This window comes from Bacillus rossius (assembly GCF_032445375.1).
Source record: "Bacillus rossius redtenbacheri isolate Brsri chromosome 4 unlocalized genomic scaffold, Brsri_v3 Brsri_v3_scf4_1, whole genome shotgun sequence".
NCBI lineage: Eukaryota > Metazoa > Arthropoda > Insecta > Phasmatodea > Bacillidae > Bacillus > Bacillus rossius.
In genome coordinates this window covers 11,074,241-11,091,878 of record NW_026962010.1, presented here as the reverse complement: position 1 = coordinate 11,091,878, position 17,638 = coordinate 11,074,241, and the positions used below count along the sequence as shown (strand labels likewise).

The following is a 17,638-nucleotide window of genomic DNA, read 5'->3' as shown; positions in this document are numbered from 1 at the left end:
TCAATAAGTCACACTGAGCATTGTTCATAATAATTTAGACAAAATCATCATTTTTTAACTCGGAATGCAGTTCAGTGACTGTATTTTGAGGCTTGTAAAACAAAACACACGGCTTATCACTTGCCCTTACCTCGTTAACCCACGCCTCCATGCTAGTCCCATAATCTCTGTGTCTCACAGAATCTGCACATAGGTTATAACACTGCTCGATATTATATAGGTCTTTTCTGGTTAGAAGGTGAATTCTTTCTAGTTTTGAATCAGATACTGAATCGTGTATCTTGTCTAGAATGGCATGGAATGGAATCTTATTGGCAAGGTTTGTTGCTAAATCACATCTTTCCGAATCGGAGAGATTGAGATGGCCTATATCATTTTGATGACCTACATGTGTTGAAATGTAACTAATTTTACACATTCCAGCTTCAGATTCTATTACTCGTATGCTTGCAGGACATGTCCCATTGATTTTATTACTGCCCTGAGTTTTAAGGTGCCTCTGACCTGTACTTTGACCCATGTAATAGCCTGAAAGATGACATACAAAATAATGCCTAGTAGAATTGTCAGCACACTGTATTGAACCACGTTCTTTCCTACCTGGAAAATGTTTCTTTTTCAAAATTTTGCTCCCATTTCACAAAATCTTCGAAAGAGGAAAACTCGAGATCTTGGGACTTGACACCAGCACTGTGTTCCGACTACAGATAATCCAGAAATGACGTTTTCGTATTAGGTCTGAACTCACATAATGAGCACTTGAAACGGTTTGTGGAAACCATTTCCGCACTGTGAAATTTCCGTTCATGGTATCTTAAATTTCGAAAAAGATTATATTGCCTATCGCAACCTTTGCACTTGAAGTCCAACATTTTTTTTTTCCGGTTAGAATCTACGTCATCAATTTTACGGAGATTTTTCGTCAGTTCGTGTGGCTGAAGATTTGTGTGATATTTCCGTTCATGGAAGCTTAGATTTCGGAAATGACTAAATTTTTTATCGCAACTGTTGCACTTAAATTCACAATTTTTTTTCTTGTTCTCTGAAAAAGATACGTCGTCAACTTTCCCGGGATGTTTCGTCCGCACATGTTGGCGAAGATTTTTCTTATAATCATACCCTTGTCCACATTCTTCACATACAAATTGCTTACAGTTACTCATAGCTTAACACTCACTGTAACAACTGAAAACAAACATAGGTACATAATGAAACATTTAGTAAAACGCACGCACACTAAACAGTCTGTGTGGCTTTTTTATACTGGAGAGAAAAAACGCCCGCGTAAAAATAAAATAAAACATCCAGGGGGTAGGCGCTCCCGATCTGCCAACTTCGGAAAGTATCGGCATTTGCAGCCAGTTGCAGGAAGTAGCGTTGCTGCCGCTAGACTCTTTTCGACTGAGGACATCACACCCCAGGAGGGTGATCACCCCACTTCAAGCCACTCCAGCACTGGACGCTGTTGCTGGGACATGTCAACACTCTAAATTGAGCCTCTGTGTATCTGTTACAACGCCCGTAGCATAGCATCCCTGGTGGTTAAAACAGCCGGGGGTAACTCTAGCGGAACGACCCCTACTGCCTATCGGCCACGTGGCGACGTCACGCCCTGAGCCAAGAGTCTCGGCTACGCACTAGCACATAGTTAATATTGCTAGTTGGCGCCCAAAAGCAACACCACACTCTTAATATCACCTCGGCAGAAGGCGTCAGTATACGGAGTAAAATAAAATCTACAATTTAATTGATAAATTGACTTTTATTTGCACTCATTAATTAAAATATGTTTATTACTTTAACGAAGAGATTATTTTAACTATAACTTTTATACATGTTTGCTATTTAACTTCTTCAAATCTGTGTTATTCTGTTAAGGATAGGACGATGATAGGAAAAGTAGTAAACGAATGGGAGTGTTTCAAGTTTAATTTGCCTCGAAAAAGTCAAATCGATGGTTGTTCTGACAACAGTCGTCGTGTCCTCCTAGACGTAGAGGCCGTACCTGTCCACCAACGTGGGCCTAAGGGGGGTATTTTCCCCATAGTGCAACTTAAGTGCAGTGTAGTGTCTACGATGAGGGACACACCCACGTGCTCCCTGGAACATCCACAAACGACCACGTGTTTTGTTTAATAATTTCTATTGTTTTATAATTATCTTGTAATTGTGTTTCCTGTTGTAAATACTCACAAGCGACTACGTTTTTGTATAGTAATTTGTATTGTTTTCATAATTTTTTAATAATTTGTGTTTAAATATTTTTGTATATATTTTCAATTGCAGTGCTTGTAACATGTAGATCCGCAACCTGGCTCTCCACGAGTCGCGTCTCTCCCACGTCGGCCTATTTACCCTTCCCCTCCTTCGCGGCCCGAGCGTAATTGCGCGCGGGCGGGCGGGTGGCAGTCGCTTGCCAGTCTCCGAGCAGAGCAGATGTGCTCTCGCTTGCTCCGCGCGAGATGCGCACTAAGTACGGCTGAATTTTCGCTATCAGCAAGTTTCGACACGGGACTGCCTACGCAGTCAGTTCAGGTCGCGTACGAGTTATTTTACATGTATTTTCGGGAGTCCGGGTCGCGGCGGGGGAGAGCGTTCGTCCTGCAATGTGTAGGCCAGGCTGCGACAGGGCTTCAGCGAAATAAACTAGCTCGTGTAAACGGACAGCACCTTCTTCTCCTTTCTACCTTAGCCAGAACCACTAACCTCTAAAAGATCCCCTCCCGGTCCTACGTTTCCTGGTCTCGGCCACATTGGCCTGAACTCCACTATCTCCCTGACTGGAGCTACGTGGGCCAATCAGGGCGAGTTTCAGGACAATTTGCAACAGGGACTTAGGGACCACAGGGCGAGGGACGTCAGTTCCAATCGAGTGGAAAAGAGATAGATGCGGCGCAAGCATACAATGAGCGTAACGGGACACAGCGTAATGGGACACTTTTTCATGCGTGCAGACTCCGTTCATCGATTTATTAGGCGTCATGTCAAAAAGTATTCAACATTTATATCATACAATGTGAAAACACAATATTATTATAATTAAACTTAAACTCTAAATTTTTAAAGTTAGCGAAGGAATTGTTTGCTACTTGATGACAAAATGCACACATTTGATGGTTGGAAATAATCCATAAAGCTCTCAAACTGATAATAAGAAAAATTAAGTCACACATCTCAACATATTACAATAAATTTGTTTTTCTTATCAACTTAGTAAAACAAATGTTACTGAATTTGTTTGCTTAATGATGTAAATTGTTATTTTAGAGAGTTCAGAATATTATCCTAATATTTAAGAAAATATTTTAAAATATGACTAAATTGTAAGTTCATGGCTATGTGTTGGATACTACATATTCATGAAATCTTAATCATGGCGGTTTCCCGTATGAGCTCCCGAGCTATGGCAATGACTTTGTTTATGAACAGTTTATACCTTTTGTTGAAATACATTGATCGCCATTTTGCATGTCCTGTTCCTTTGAAGACAAGATTAAAAAATAATGTGTTTGCTGCTAACTTAGCACGTATTATTGTACGTATTAGCTAAACAAAAGGCGACTAATTATTTCGTAAAAAATATACTTGCTTCATTAAATAAGTCTTAAGTTTTGTTTGTAGGATTGTAAACTTATTTATATAATAGTGTAATCTTTAAACATTTCTTATGCTGTGGGAATTAAATTCAAGGTTGTGTCTTATTATTTTTTTTAGTTACAGGTTTTACATTTCTCTTGTGTTCCTCAAGAGCAGCAATATCATTTTTATCGGAATGTGTTTCAGTTACAGACTGGTAATAATTGACTCGTCACAATTATATAAATGTGACGGCTTATGTCATCAAAATATTTTTATTGCAATTTAGTATTGTACGCTTTTAACAACATTGGACTAAGTATAGGCAACATTTTTCCGACTTGGAGTGGTTGCATTTTAAATATGTTACACTAATTTAGGGTAACTGTGCAGAGTAGCGGCGTCTGAGAAAAATGCCGATAAATTGAAAAGTAATAGCCTACATTGATGTTACTAACTTAACTGAAATGTAATTTAAGCTTTTCCTTATTTTCACTGAAAGCATATAATCTGCAGAATTACCTTAGAGGCTCATACATTTTAGTCATACAGAAGTTCTGGGATTGAACTGTCAGCTCTTGTCATGAGTGGTGTGTGTTGGTCACTGCCGCAGAGAATCCTAACATACTAATCATTGACACAATCAACTTGGTATTAACACAACACAACACAGTATTATACACAACAGTAGAACTACATGTAATTCAACGTAACTAGCTACAATTGTGCGTTGTATTGAGCATTTGAATTATTATTTGTTAAAAGGGCATCAGTCACTGTTTTGGCTATTTTAATGTTTTCTGCTGTTAATGTGTCTTTGTAGAGCTATCAGTTGGAGTTAAAACAGCATAAATCATACACATTTTCTCAGGAAATGGATGGTATATAAAAGTTGTGTTTTCATTGAAGCAACAGTGGTCTTGAACTGATGCCTTTTTAACAAAATACTTATTGAACGTAAGTGTAAGTAGTTTTCAGTAAAAGTTCCATATCATGTACCTATCCAAGTTGATCCCTAGATACTGATGGCATGTTCCTGTATACACTGATCCTGTGGTACGTGATGCTTGCTGTTTTAATTTAGAATGTCTAAAGATCTTGAACATAACAGTTTGTGATATAACAATGAATTAGGATCGTAACTTGAATAACAAAAAAAAATTCACAAGACCTGACATAATTCGTTTGTGTTGGAATAGTTTTGTTTGGCCAGGAACTTTTGATGTACTTAGTGAAAACAGCATTACACAGTATCATGCCATCAGGATCACGTTATAAATGTGGATATGTGATGCAAAACAATTACATAGTTTTAAATGGTTGTATGATAATTTGTTGTTGCTGATTATATTTTTTATTTACATTGGCTGCACACTTATTTTGTTATAGGCTAAATGGGTTCTTTTGATGCTGTTTCAAGTAATTTTACTTCATTTTATTTATTCAATTACATTTGGGTACAAAAAAATTAATTTGTATTGTATCAAGTGATTTTGTTGTCTTATTAGGTTTCTGATTCATTTCTGTATATGCGGAAGTTGCTTTCTAGGTATTTTATTTCACTAACCAATTCAAATAGATTTTAAAAAATTCAGCATTTCCTCCCTATAAGAGGCCATAATTTTTTTTTATCATGTGTCAAGAATTTCGGAGTTAACCTACATCCAAAATATCTTGAAAACATTAAGAGCAACAGGCCAGGAAAATTCATTGTTAAAGAAGTTAAAGGATGAGACTTTTTGTACGTATTTCAAACAGCGGTAGAAGTATGTTATAAGAAAACTGCAATTTCCGAAGAAAGCAAAAAAAAAACCAAGAGAAGAGAGGTTAATAACATTTAGCATTACTAACCTTTGTCATTTTGTGTACAATTATGACAAGAAAAGTTAAATCAAAAATTCAGTAACAATTAACGGCCTGATTTCGCACACTTTTTTTTTTGAGCCTTGAAAGAAGGCCATCAAAGAATCCAAGAAAACTTAAGCAGTATGTTCTAAGATTTTGTTATGGAAATAACATATCATGTATGTGAGGGTATGTACATTTATGACAGTTGTTAAATTAATTGCATATAAACAATGATTTTGGATTTAATTTACTACTTTTTTTGTGCTCTTGTGGTAAAACATTTTGTTCGAGCTTTCATAGTGTGAGATACTTACTTATTCAAGTGATGCCATCCAAAGACTGATAGTCTGGATTCAAACCATTTCATCAAATTAGTCAGAGGTGCCCACCCCTCCCAAACACTATGACTCACCCCCCCTAACCTAATGATGCCGCCCCCCCCCCCTCCGAAATTTTTTGTGCCATTTTCTCAATGATTTTATAATATTATACTTTCTTAGTATTATATTTTGTCACATTTTGCATCAATTAAAACTAATTTTCTAATAATAATTTTGGTCATATGCGTGTGTGCGCTTATTGTCGAAGCGGGGATAGAAACCATCCAGAACCGACAGATGCCAAACTGCTTTTGTTGAGGAAAGTGTGGGGTTGCCAATTTGATATACAAGATCCCTTTCAATTATCAAAGCACCAGAAACGTATTTTCACATTAGAAGCTATAATTATGTAAATAATATATACATTTTTCTCGTTTTTTAACCACCCCCCCCCCCTAAAATTTTAATGACGCAGTCTGCGTCGTTACCCCCCCCTTGTGGGCACCCCTGAATTAGTTTAATTTTCAATAGGTCAGGTGTGAGAGGGCTTAAAATCTGCATGAAATGATTCTCCACATAACCTAGTATTTAAAAAAAAAAAGTAATGTTTTGTTTTAAAATTTGTGTTTTCTTGTTTTTTTTACGTAAATGGTTAACTTTTAATCACATCTTGTCTCTTATATTTTCCTTCAAGTTATGTACTTTAATTTTGTGTGTGTTGCAGACACAAGATTATGTCCCAAGACACCAGTATGGGGGTGAGAAGAGGAGAACTTGCAAAGCCGTTGCATATACAGCACTTGGAAAAAGCTCTTGATGTTGAACCATTCCTGTCCTACGTAGAGCAGATTTTCAACACTCCTCTCACGTAAGAGACTTTTAGAGACTGTGGAAATTAACATTTATAATTCCTGCTAGTAGCATTACTAATTAACTGATACATAAATAATATTGCACTCTTTCAACATAAGATTTATCAATTCAATATATTTTAGACACACGCCATTGCTGGTTACACTGTATGTCATAAAAACTTAATAATGGTCACAAAAGATAAATGTACAAAAAGATGAACATGTAAACACACACAAAACAAGATAAAATCAGCAGATGTCAGAAAATAAAAAAAACAACATAAACAGCACAAATTATTCCATGGAAGAAATTAGTCAAAACATTACAACAGCATAGTCTGACAGAGTGGGCTAACAAAGATGAGACAGTAGCAGCAAGGACAGTAAATAAAGACAAAAAAAAGGGCTTGGACAACACAATGACAAACATACAAACCCAACGATGATTCGGGACAGATAATGTGGACAAAATGAGAAGCACAGGCAAAACACAGCAGTGTGACAAAACAGAGATTCTGGACACCAGAACGAATACAGCATAGACAAACTCATCAAGCTTTTCTAAGACAACGGGTGCAATGTTTCTGGAACCGAGATTTGTTCCCGTCCTTAGGCACAAACAGACTGATAGAAGGTCTGATTGACCATGCACCTGAGAACTGATGTTGATGACTTGTGAGGGTACATAGTTGGCTATATTTTTTTGTGGTAACTTAGTTTCAATTTTTTAATTACAGGTGTCGATATATTTTTTAATCCAATACTTTGTTGACTGACTTTTATTTTCCTTTTTATTGGGTGTTCTACCTGTAGCATTGTTCCTGAATACTACACGTCTGTGGTTCCAGGCATGTTTGGCAAATCTAGATTTTTGATTTTCACACTTCTTTAAATTGTTTTTGTGTTCTTTGATATGTGTGGAAAGGGTTCGGTTAGTTTCTCCAATGTACGTGTATCCACATTCACAGGGGATCTGATAAAATTTGTTCCGACATTAAAACTTTTTTGTGGTTGGTTTTACTCTGGTGGTCATGCTTTCAATTGGGGAATTTGACTTAAAAATTGTTCGTTTCCCAATTTTTTTTTTTTTAACGGCCCCAGATGTACCACTTTGTTTTATGGCAGATTTTGTGTCTTCAACATAGCGAAACATGATTTTAGGTGATGCATTGAACACACCCCACCTATAATCTGGCTTTGCTATGTTGACACTTTTCTTGTCTGGCAACATGGACCAGAAAAGTTGGAGGAGTTTTCAAATTCCCTTAATTTACTCGTCTTTTATGCAGTTCATATTTGAAATGGAATCAGATGGGAGTCTTCCTTTCATAGATGTTCAGACTGCGAATTCATCACTAAAGTATGCAGTAAACAGGCATATACAGGCCAATACCTGCACTTCCCATATGTCTGTGGCCTTTCTGTAAAAAAACTAGATAATTGGGAAACAAACAAAGACTAAGAACAGTTTTCAAATCTAATTCCATTATTAAACCACATACAAGTTTCAATGTCAGAACTGTTTTTATCAGATGCCGTGTGAATTTGAATCCACTGGCTTAGCCCTTTCCACACGTATTTAAGTACACAAAAACAATATAAAGAAGGATGAAATTCAAAACGCTAGACGTGCCGAACATGCATGGGATCACAGTCATAAAATACTCTGGGACAACGCTTCTGCGCTCATATTATTTTATTTACTCTTATTATTTGCGCTCATATTATTTACACTTAAATCGCCATTACGAATTTTCACTGTTGCTAGCAGTGGCACAGTTGGTTAGGAAGAAGCAACGAACATGATCGCACCACCAATATGCAATATCACTAATTAATTTAACATTATGTTCTTACCAGGAGCGATGGGAGTAGTTCCGACTCTGAGGCGGACGTTCAACTCACAGAAGCAGAATTAGCAAGAGGAAGTCGAATTTTAAATGGCGTGAAAACAAACAGAGAGGGTGAGTTAGTCTACTTTCTGAAATAAATATTATTTACTTGCTGTGAAAATTTATTTTTAATTAGTTTGTAAGTATAAACATTATGTATATAATATAATTAAAATATGCATGTTTAAATATCTGTGTTATGTTTTATCTGTCCAATTTTTCTCTCTTCATATTATTGTAAATTATATGTTACATTATTTGGCAGCAAGGTCATCAAAAAAATTGTAAAAAAACTACAGCACGATTCAGAGGAATGGGCAATATGCAAGTGTGGTATATTTGATTAAAATTTATAAAATATAAAAAAAATATCTATATAAAGAAACCTCTCCCCACCCTGTGGACGTCATGTAGCATGCTGGTCTCTTACCAGGCATTACCTCGGTACTCGCTCGCAATGACAATCTGTAATTTACTCACGTTTTTTCTCAGACCGAGTGTGCGGGTGCTGTTTGCCCGCCAAATAGTCTAATCTGGTGTCTTGCCCCTCCTTGTTGTCGCGTCCAGTGGTTTTGTCTGGCGACGAGTGTCACGAATGCAGGGTTTGGACGACTGCTTCTAAACTACCGCCTCTCGAGTACTGTCTGCAAGGTCTCTTGCACACCTCTATATGTACCTCCCTGAGCCTGCTGATGTCATGCGCTGAATTAACTGCTGCGCAGTTGGTGACTCGCAACTGGGCCACCACCCAAGTTACATTGCACCGATAATACACTAGGCGAGTCGCAGCACTTCTCATCAGTTTTCATTCTCATAAGACCATCATAATAGTGAACGGAACGTAACGGGTTTATGTCCCGTTATAGAGTTTTGGTGTATGGTAAGCCTGTAAGAAGCTTTGACTTAGCAAACTAAATTGAAGCTGTTTGAGATATTAGATTTCTGTTTGAAGATTTGAACCTGAATGAAGTTTTGCATGAGTTTCGAAGCTTCTCCTGAGTTTCAAAGCTTGAAACATGAAAACCCCTATATTAACTAGTCTTCTGTTACATGCAGTTTTAACTTAAGTTCATAAATAGTGCTACCGTACCAGAATATTTATACTGATTCCCAACCATGAATATATGTATTTTTTTTGTATAAAATATTTTTCACTGCATTAATTTTAATTCTTAATATTAATTTTTGAGATTATGTAATTTTTTTTTTTTTTTCCACTTTTTATTTTTATAATTATACTTTTAAGAAAATTATTTGATTCAACACCTAAACACTAACCAGTCACTTGAAACACTATCCAGTCACAGTTTCATTTCATTATTTTATCACATACCGTAAGTTTAATATAACTCTGCTCAGAAAATTATTCACAATTCAATTCGACTTCACAAATGTTTGTCACATTCAATGCAAAAGCAAGTATTCACACAGGACTTGTTCATATAGTTTACCCCCTTTTTTAAAACTTTTTTTTAAAGATAATCTAAACGGTGAGGTGTGCAGTGCAGTTAATTTATGATTAGCCAAATAAAGAGAAAATTAATTTTTTTTTTTCAGTTACTTACTACTGCATTGCACAAAAACAGTGAAGTTCATTCATTTCTTGTCATGCTGTCTTGTTAAATATTTCGTTCAATAGTTGATGCAGTGTAGTAAGATCGAAAAACGTGTGCAACCATGCTTTTTGTACTTACCAGTGGCTCCATATTGTTTAAGTAAAGCTTACTTTTAAGATGGTAGTTTGCATAGTCAATTCAATAAGTAAAACCACTGCCCTAAGCAAGAAGCAAAAAATAAATGGAGATGCAATGTCAAAGTCAATTCCTTCAATCTTTGATTCTTGCGATTCTGGTAGTGGTGACTGCATCAAGGCTCGAGGTAGGTCGATGCCAGTTTTTTTTTTGTTATTGCCACTTTTGACCATTGTTGTTTACTACATATTTTTTTACTTCTGTCCACTGTTGTTTATTACCTCACCCTCTGCACCCATGAAAAAATTACAATAATTTCATCCATTCAGGTGTCACACATATTGTTTATTTACCTCTTTATAGTTTGTAGGTGTCTTTTACTTCAGTTTTTCTTTAATTTAAGGCTGTACTTAGATGTTGTGTTGGTTAATAAGTTAAAGATGTAATGTGTATTGTGCCATGCACAAATTTTATGCAGTAAAAATTATTTTTTTTTGTTATCTACCAAAACCATTATAATATATAAGTAATTATATTAAGATACTGACATATTTCTTAAAAGTATTGAATTGAACTTGTACTGTGATTAGTGACAAAGAGTATTAAATGGGTCTTGTATCGGATATCGGATCTGGTAAGGAAATGTATTAGTAATTGGATTGGGATTCATTTTTTATCCACATCGGCGATATCTAGCCGGGATGATTCCTTATTTTGTGCTGTACCGGAAATTAGGCATTTCGTCACCTTTTTTAATTTTTTCTATAATTTTAAAATTTTTTGGGGTTTCTTATTTTTTTTAATTTATCTGGTTGTTAATGGGGGTGATTTACTTTTGTTAGGCCGGTGTACGCCACGGATTTAAACTTTGTGCCAGTGGACCGAAGCCCCTTCCCAGGGGGCCAATCTGATATTTTGCTGTCTAATGTGGACATGGTCAGTCCGGTTGAAATTTCTCTCGCCTGCAGTCACGTCCCGAGTTTGTAATTTTAATTCCCTACATGACCAAAACTGCATAGAGCAGCTTCTGGGCTGCAAGCCGCTACTTCTCAGAGAGCTGCTGAGAGAAGTAAGTCTGGTCACGAATACGTATTAGGTTCTCTCCTCGAAAAGCACGTCATGGACGCTTGTTCTCAGCGTCGTTGCACTTTTGCCCCCCCCCCCCCCCCCCTCCTCTTTCGGTTCTAAGAATTCGCCTAAGGCCAATGACAGGTCAGAAACCCCAGCAGACAGCGACCGTCTCCCAGGATGCCTTGCATAAAAAAAATGTGTGTGCCAGGATGGACCACCCTGCGACACCTAGCGGCAAACTCGCTAACCACCCAGCCAACTTACCCTGTAGGCCGCCAGAGTGTAGCACTAGACTGCGCCCTTTAACCCTTGGTTTAAGCAGACGCCTTGGGCGAGTCAATTCTTTTTTTATTTCAGACAGCCCTCAACAGGTAGCGCTAAAGTCGACGCAATGCTACCAGCTTCGAGACTTCAATCAGAGTTCTTTTTTTATGGCCCTCACTCGGGGAACTTCGGGACCTTTCGGTCCGGACTCCCAGTCCTCCCCTCCACTTTTGATTCAAGTTTTACTTTTAATTACGAGACGCGTTTCTCCGCGGGACACTTCGCGCCGCGACTGCAGACGGACCGTTTGATTATCGGCGAGTCGACGAGACACTGCAAGACTTCCATCCGGCCGCAACCGACTATGTAGTCGCCTAAATGAGGGATGCTATCCCTATAATCTTTTTCAAGTAGTTTAGTCCGTCTGCGTAGTATAAAATGTAATAGTTATTTTTTATCTTTTAATTTTTTATGAAATTAGAAAACGACCGCGCCCAGCCGCGTATTCGCGGGATCCAGTTCCTGGCTGGTGACGCATCTGTAAATAGAAGTCAACTTCCCTGTCTGGTGAGTGACGATCCGACCTTTTCTTTCCCCAATTTCCCGTTGTTGGCTTTCGTGCCAACTGTGTATGACTGTCTGGACGCAGGTCTAATTCGTTTTGAATTTGGGCTGTGTTTCAGACAGGGTCGAAGTTACGGAGGGAGAAATTGCCCCCGCATGATCTTCGGGACCTCCAGCTGATCCCCCCCCCCCCCCCCCCCCCCCCTTGTTAGAAGAGTTTGGCCCGCAGTCCGAGGTCATCCTGGAAAGACCCGGGTGATATGAGATATATATTCCTTTTTTCATTTAAATAGAAGGAACTAAAACAAAGATACCAGCGAGCAGTGCTTTAAGGACGTCATCCTCAAGAATCTGTAAAATCGAGGAAACTCATAAATATATGTAATTGTTGGGACATTCAAATTTGGTGCAATTTTTAAATTTTTGATTATGTAATAATTTTTTGTTAAGGTGTAATATGTATTATTTTAATTAATCCTGGGGCGCCCCCCCCTTTAACTTTGTTAATTACTAAGATTTTTATTGTCAGGTTTGAATAATACGAACACAAAATTCCTTAATAATAAACCAGGGAACCTATAGACCAAGCTACTTGTGCAGTGTTAATTTATTTATGATATACCTTCTTCCCTTAAAAGATCCACCAGCTCCCAAGTTGCTTGTGTCAGGGAGATCCAAATTATCTTGTTCTCCACCTCGTGCCACCTCTGGTCAATAACTTAATTTTTCTTATTTTTCTTACCCAGCAAGTTTCCAAGGCTCTTTTTAATTAATTTAAGATAATTTAATTTTGAGGCACGAGGGGCGTTACAGTGCCTTGGCTGATTCCTGCCCCAGTATTCCTGCCTGTGTGTTTGCGTCTCTAATGGCCTCACCATCCACAAGACGTGATGTTTGCGACACCCGCAGAGCGACGGCTGGACAAGATGCGTCTGTACAACCTGGACGGAGTGAAGCACGACCGCTACTGGCTGCGGGAACTGCTGCTGAGCGACACCACCTGCTCGTCGGAGGAGGAGGAGGAGGAGGGGGAGGAGGGGGAAGACAGCCCGGTGTCCGAGGAGAGCATCCGGCAGATGTTGAGGCAGCACGTACTGTGCAAGAAGTACGCAGAGCAGTTCCACGCCAATCCCGAGGTGCGTCCCCCTCTCGTTCCTCCCTCGTCCGAACAGTGTGACTCGTCTCTAGGGCCAAGCATTCTCATACCAGCTGTGTGTTAAAACTTTGTAGCATTGTCTTTGTTTCTGTCTACTGTCTGCACACAGATGGTAGCCCTCCAGCGTGGAAGCAAACACATTATTAATGGTCCAGCCAAATAGTACAATGGCTTCTCTGTAGACGACTGCCAATCACAAGGGAAAAATCACTATTTTATGCATACCGTATTGGTCCGAAAATAGGCCGACCTCGAAAATAGTCCGACCCCTTCTACAGCGCACTCAAAATCAGGGAAAAATAAATTTTAACTAACTAAAATGATTATCAGCAGCATATTACCACGGTAACACTTCAACTAAGTTAGTATTTATTGAACTGACAAAATGTGTTATTCTTACTTACGAAAATATATAAATATTTATAAGCTGTGTTTCTGTTTATCTTTATATTCTTTTGTAGTGGTGCCAACATTTTATACGGCAATGGCTACATTTTATAAGTTCATAGAAATTGTGACGTAAAAACATTTACTGGTACGTTTAATATTGACGTAAAAAAAACCAAAATAGTTTCATGTAAAACGTGTTATGAACAACCATAAAACAGTCAATATTGCAAATAGGTTTTATTGTTCTTGTTACTGTTGGTATGTACCGGTATTTGTTTATTCGTGTCGCAACTACAAGTTGCCAACACTGGTGCCATTATTTTGATTTTCCTGTGGTAGGCCGACTCTAGAGTTCAAAGTTGACAAAACTGGCAAAAAAGGTCGGCCTATATTCGGACCAGTACGGTACCTTATTGCCAGGGACAAGCTTACATGGTGAATTGTGATAAAGCTGAATAACATCAAAAAGCATGTCAGTACAACATAAAACATCAAAATTCAAGTTTATACTCCATAAAGCAACAAAATGCAATAAAAAATCATCAAATTAATTAAAACACAATTCAGACTACAAAAACTTAATCTTTTAATTAATGAAATTCACTGAGTATATTTTATATTATTTAGCACTAGTTTGTTGTACGGCACCTAAGGCACCGTTGAAAAATGATGAATATTACAAAATCTTTAGGTTAATGTACACAAAATATTTATTTAAAATTCAATTTCTTTGAATATCATGCAAATGAAAATGATTATATATACACATACATACAGACACACACAGTAGTCTCCTGATTATCCGGGTTTAATGACTAGTAAGGGGCCCATGAATAACAGAAAAACATGGTTAAAGCAAAGTTAAAAAAATATATATATATATTATCCAGACTATCTAGACAAACACTGTAACAGACGCCCTTTGATGTAATGCCCTAATTTGTTCCAGTAAAACAGAGCGCTAATTTAAACAGTGCTATTCAAATGATTTTTTCAATAAGAGAGTGTTTTAATTAAAATATTTCTTTACCAATCAGGTAAGTATGCTTGCTGACTACCATTTTAATCAAGACACTACTCCCACTAAAATTATTATACAGTGCTAATAGACGTATGTCTAAATACATGAGATGTACATTTTAATAAATATTAAATAACATTTTGAGATTAAACCATCTAAAATTAAATTTAATAATTCACGTACTGCATTGTTTACATAAGAAGGCTTCAGCATAAAATTTCTATGTAGGCACTACCAACATTTTCGGAGTTAAAAAATAATGTTTTTGATATAGGAGATATATTTCAGTTGTAATAAGATTTAAAAAAAAACAAACATAAAGGTAACATTTTCTGTTATTAGAAAGATGATTTAACCTGTTAACGTAATTCCTGACTTGGTTATTTACTAGAAGCATATCTGCCATGATCTGCAACTAGCACGTCCTAGTAGGTGCGAGGTAACCTAGCCCTGAAAGCTTCTGGCTTTTCTCTCGAGACTCCAGAGCTGCTGCGGACATGTGGGATGGCAGGATAGAAACGTTGGCTGAAATTTGGGCATCATTGGAAATAAATATACAATGAAGGAAGCGAATAGCTATTGAGGAAAGAGAATAAAGTTTGATGTTTTGTCACTTAATTAATTTGTTGCATTACTAATTCATTGCATTGTTTTTAATGCTACACAAGTGCCGTTGCAATTGAAATAAAAATAGAAAATAGAAATAAAAATTCATAAATTATTTTTGTGTTCATGGTTTATGGAAATATGGCACGGTTAACCTGCAAACCGGATAACCCGATATATTTGAAAAAAAAAAAAATCGTTTCTAGTGAAGCACCTCCTGAAATACTACATTGCATGTTGTCTCTGGTCATTCAATAATCTTTCTTACTGTGGATTCAATTCAATATACACTTTCACTTGACTTGCAACTCTTGATCGAGGCAAAGCCACATGCAGTTGGCCTTTGTGAAAATACTGGGTTCTTCAAATTGATGCCAACGTGATGAAATGACTGGCCTTGCACCTTGTTTATTGTAATAGCTTACGTTAGTTGTATGGCGCATAAGTAGCCCGTTGAAAAATAACGAATTTACCAAACACTTTAATTTAATAAACATTAATTATTTATTAAATATCGCTACCTTATGCTTGAAAAATGCTGAAACCATCGGTCTCGTCAATATATGACGCCATGCCCCCACGTTTATTATCTTTGCGCCATGGACTTGGCAGCAATGCTAGGAGGAACAGGTTAGCAAAGAGCAATGTTACACTGTGGGCACATGAAAATAGAATTTATACAGCATTAAAGAGTCAGTCAGTGATGAGCATGTTTATATTTATAATGGGGTTAGTACCAAAATTATGTACTAAATATATTGGGAAAAAAATTAACTTTTTATTTTTATATTCCAACTGTTATTTAGTAACTAATTTTTACATTATGCAATTGGTACATTTTTCAAACACACACATACTTGCTGATTTATTTTTATTGCTCCCATTAGTTAGGCATATTTATTACAATTTATTATATTGTAAAAGTGCATCATATTGTCGCGTGTCTCACTTTCAGGGGGGGGGGGGGGGGGGGGGGAAGAATCGTAACTCTTAACACAAAAACACTCGCTTGGCATAACTCTACGAAAGGCATTAATCACAATTCCTCTTAACTTCATAAAATCCTTTAATGTACCTTGGATCGAAGGTAATAGGTTCGTCATCCCGTACAGGATGTCTGGTGAGAGCTGAACTAAGGACAAGGAGATTTTGCAAAATAACATAATACTAAATTAAAATGATTTTATTCTTAAAGTCAAAGACTCAAAATCAGTCTTTACGAACATTTACAAAGCGGGATTAAAATTTACAAAAACAATCTCTTCATTATTTCCTTAACTACTGAACGCCCTTACAAGAGAGAAAGAGAGAGCTTCACTAAGCTCTTCCCTAATCCTTCCGAATACATCTTAATTTATAATTAAAATTAAGACAAAGATAATTCTATACTCACATTTTCCAATAAGCCTTTCTTGATTGATTACTTAAAAACTAACGTAGGGGCCTCTCCTGCCCTTGAAAACCCGAACGAACATTACATTTTAAAAACTATGACTCTAACGACTCGTGGCCTCTGACCCTCTGACGAGAGACATAGCCTCCGCCAGAGTGAGCTTGAAGACGATTACATGACGATCTAAACTTAAACTACATTATGAACCAAACAACTCGTTACCACTGGCGACGGCCATAGCTTCCGCCCGAGTGAGCCCCGAGCTACCACTCACTTGCGCTTAAATTCGCGCGCACCGCCGCGCCTAGCATAACAAACACTCATTATTGAAGCCAAATTTACTAAACAACTCACTAGGACCTCTGAGAAGGCTACCCCCCTCTACCCCGACGTGCAGGCCACACCGCGCGGCTTGTTACGACAGCGCGCCCCAGTAACTGCGGCCCGTGGCTGCGCCAGCGCGCGGCCGAACAAACAACAAACAAAAATCTGCAAGCCCGCAGCGTGCCGCGCCGGCCCCGTGCCCCAATTACATGGTCACGCCACTTGCGCTGACGAGTGAACAGAGCAGCCAGCCCAGAGTCCCGTCAGTAAAGTCCCTAAATTTGATTTCAAAAACCCTGTAAAATTTCGAACCGCAACAATATATCAGTCAAAGTGACACTGTTTTGGTGAAGTACCTAAGTATCATTGAACAAGTAAGTTTTAGATTTGTTGAAAATTGTGCTGTCTATGAATAAACATGGTTCATAAAATATAAAACCATAAAATATTGTCTCCACTTATTGCAGTCTAATTAGCGATCATATTATTTTACATAAAATAAATGCCCCTACTTATTTACACACCACAAAGGCGATCTGGGTTTGATACTGAGCGGGACCTAACCAAGATTTCTTGCAAATGGGAAACGTGGCGTGAACTATGGGTTCCTTGGGGGTATTCCCATTTCTTTCACACTCATGACATCATCTCATATTTTTAATGACCTT

At 37.6% G+C, this 17,638-nt stretch overlaps 1 protein-coding gene across 2 annotated transcripts in view; it reads left to right on the top strand.

Moving 5' to 3' along the window:
- The first annotated feature begins 3,369 nt into the window (after positions 1-3,369).
- Positions 3,370-17,638, top strand: part of LOC134541681 (chromatin-remodeling ATPase INO80-like) — a 212,181-nt gene continuing 197,912 nt past the window's right edge. The window contains exons 1-4 of one of the 2 annotated variants that reach the window (XM_063385299.1): positions 3,370-3,535; positions 6,469-6,612; positions 8,459-8,562; positions 12,990-13,216. In XM_063385299.1, the coding sequence (XP_063241369.1) occupies positions 6,479-6,612; positions 8,459-8,562; positions 12,990-13,216 (465 nt within the window). In that variant the 5' untranslated portion in view covers positions 3,370-3,535; positions 6,469-6,478. The remainder of the gene's footprint in view (positions 3,536-6,468; positions 6,613-8,458; positions 8,563-12,989; positions 13,217-17,638) is intronic. The other variant, XM_063385300.1, reaches the window with a different exon arrangement.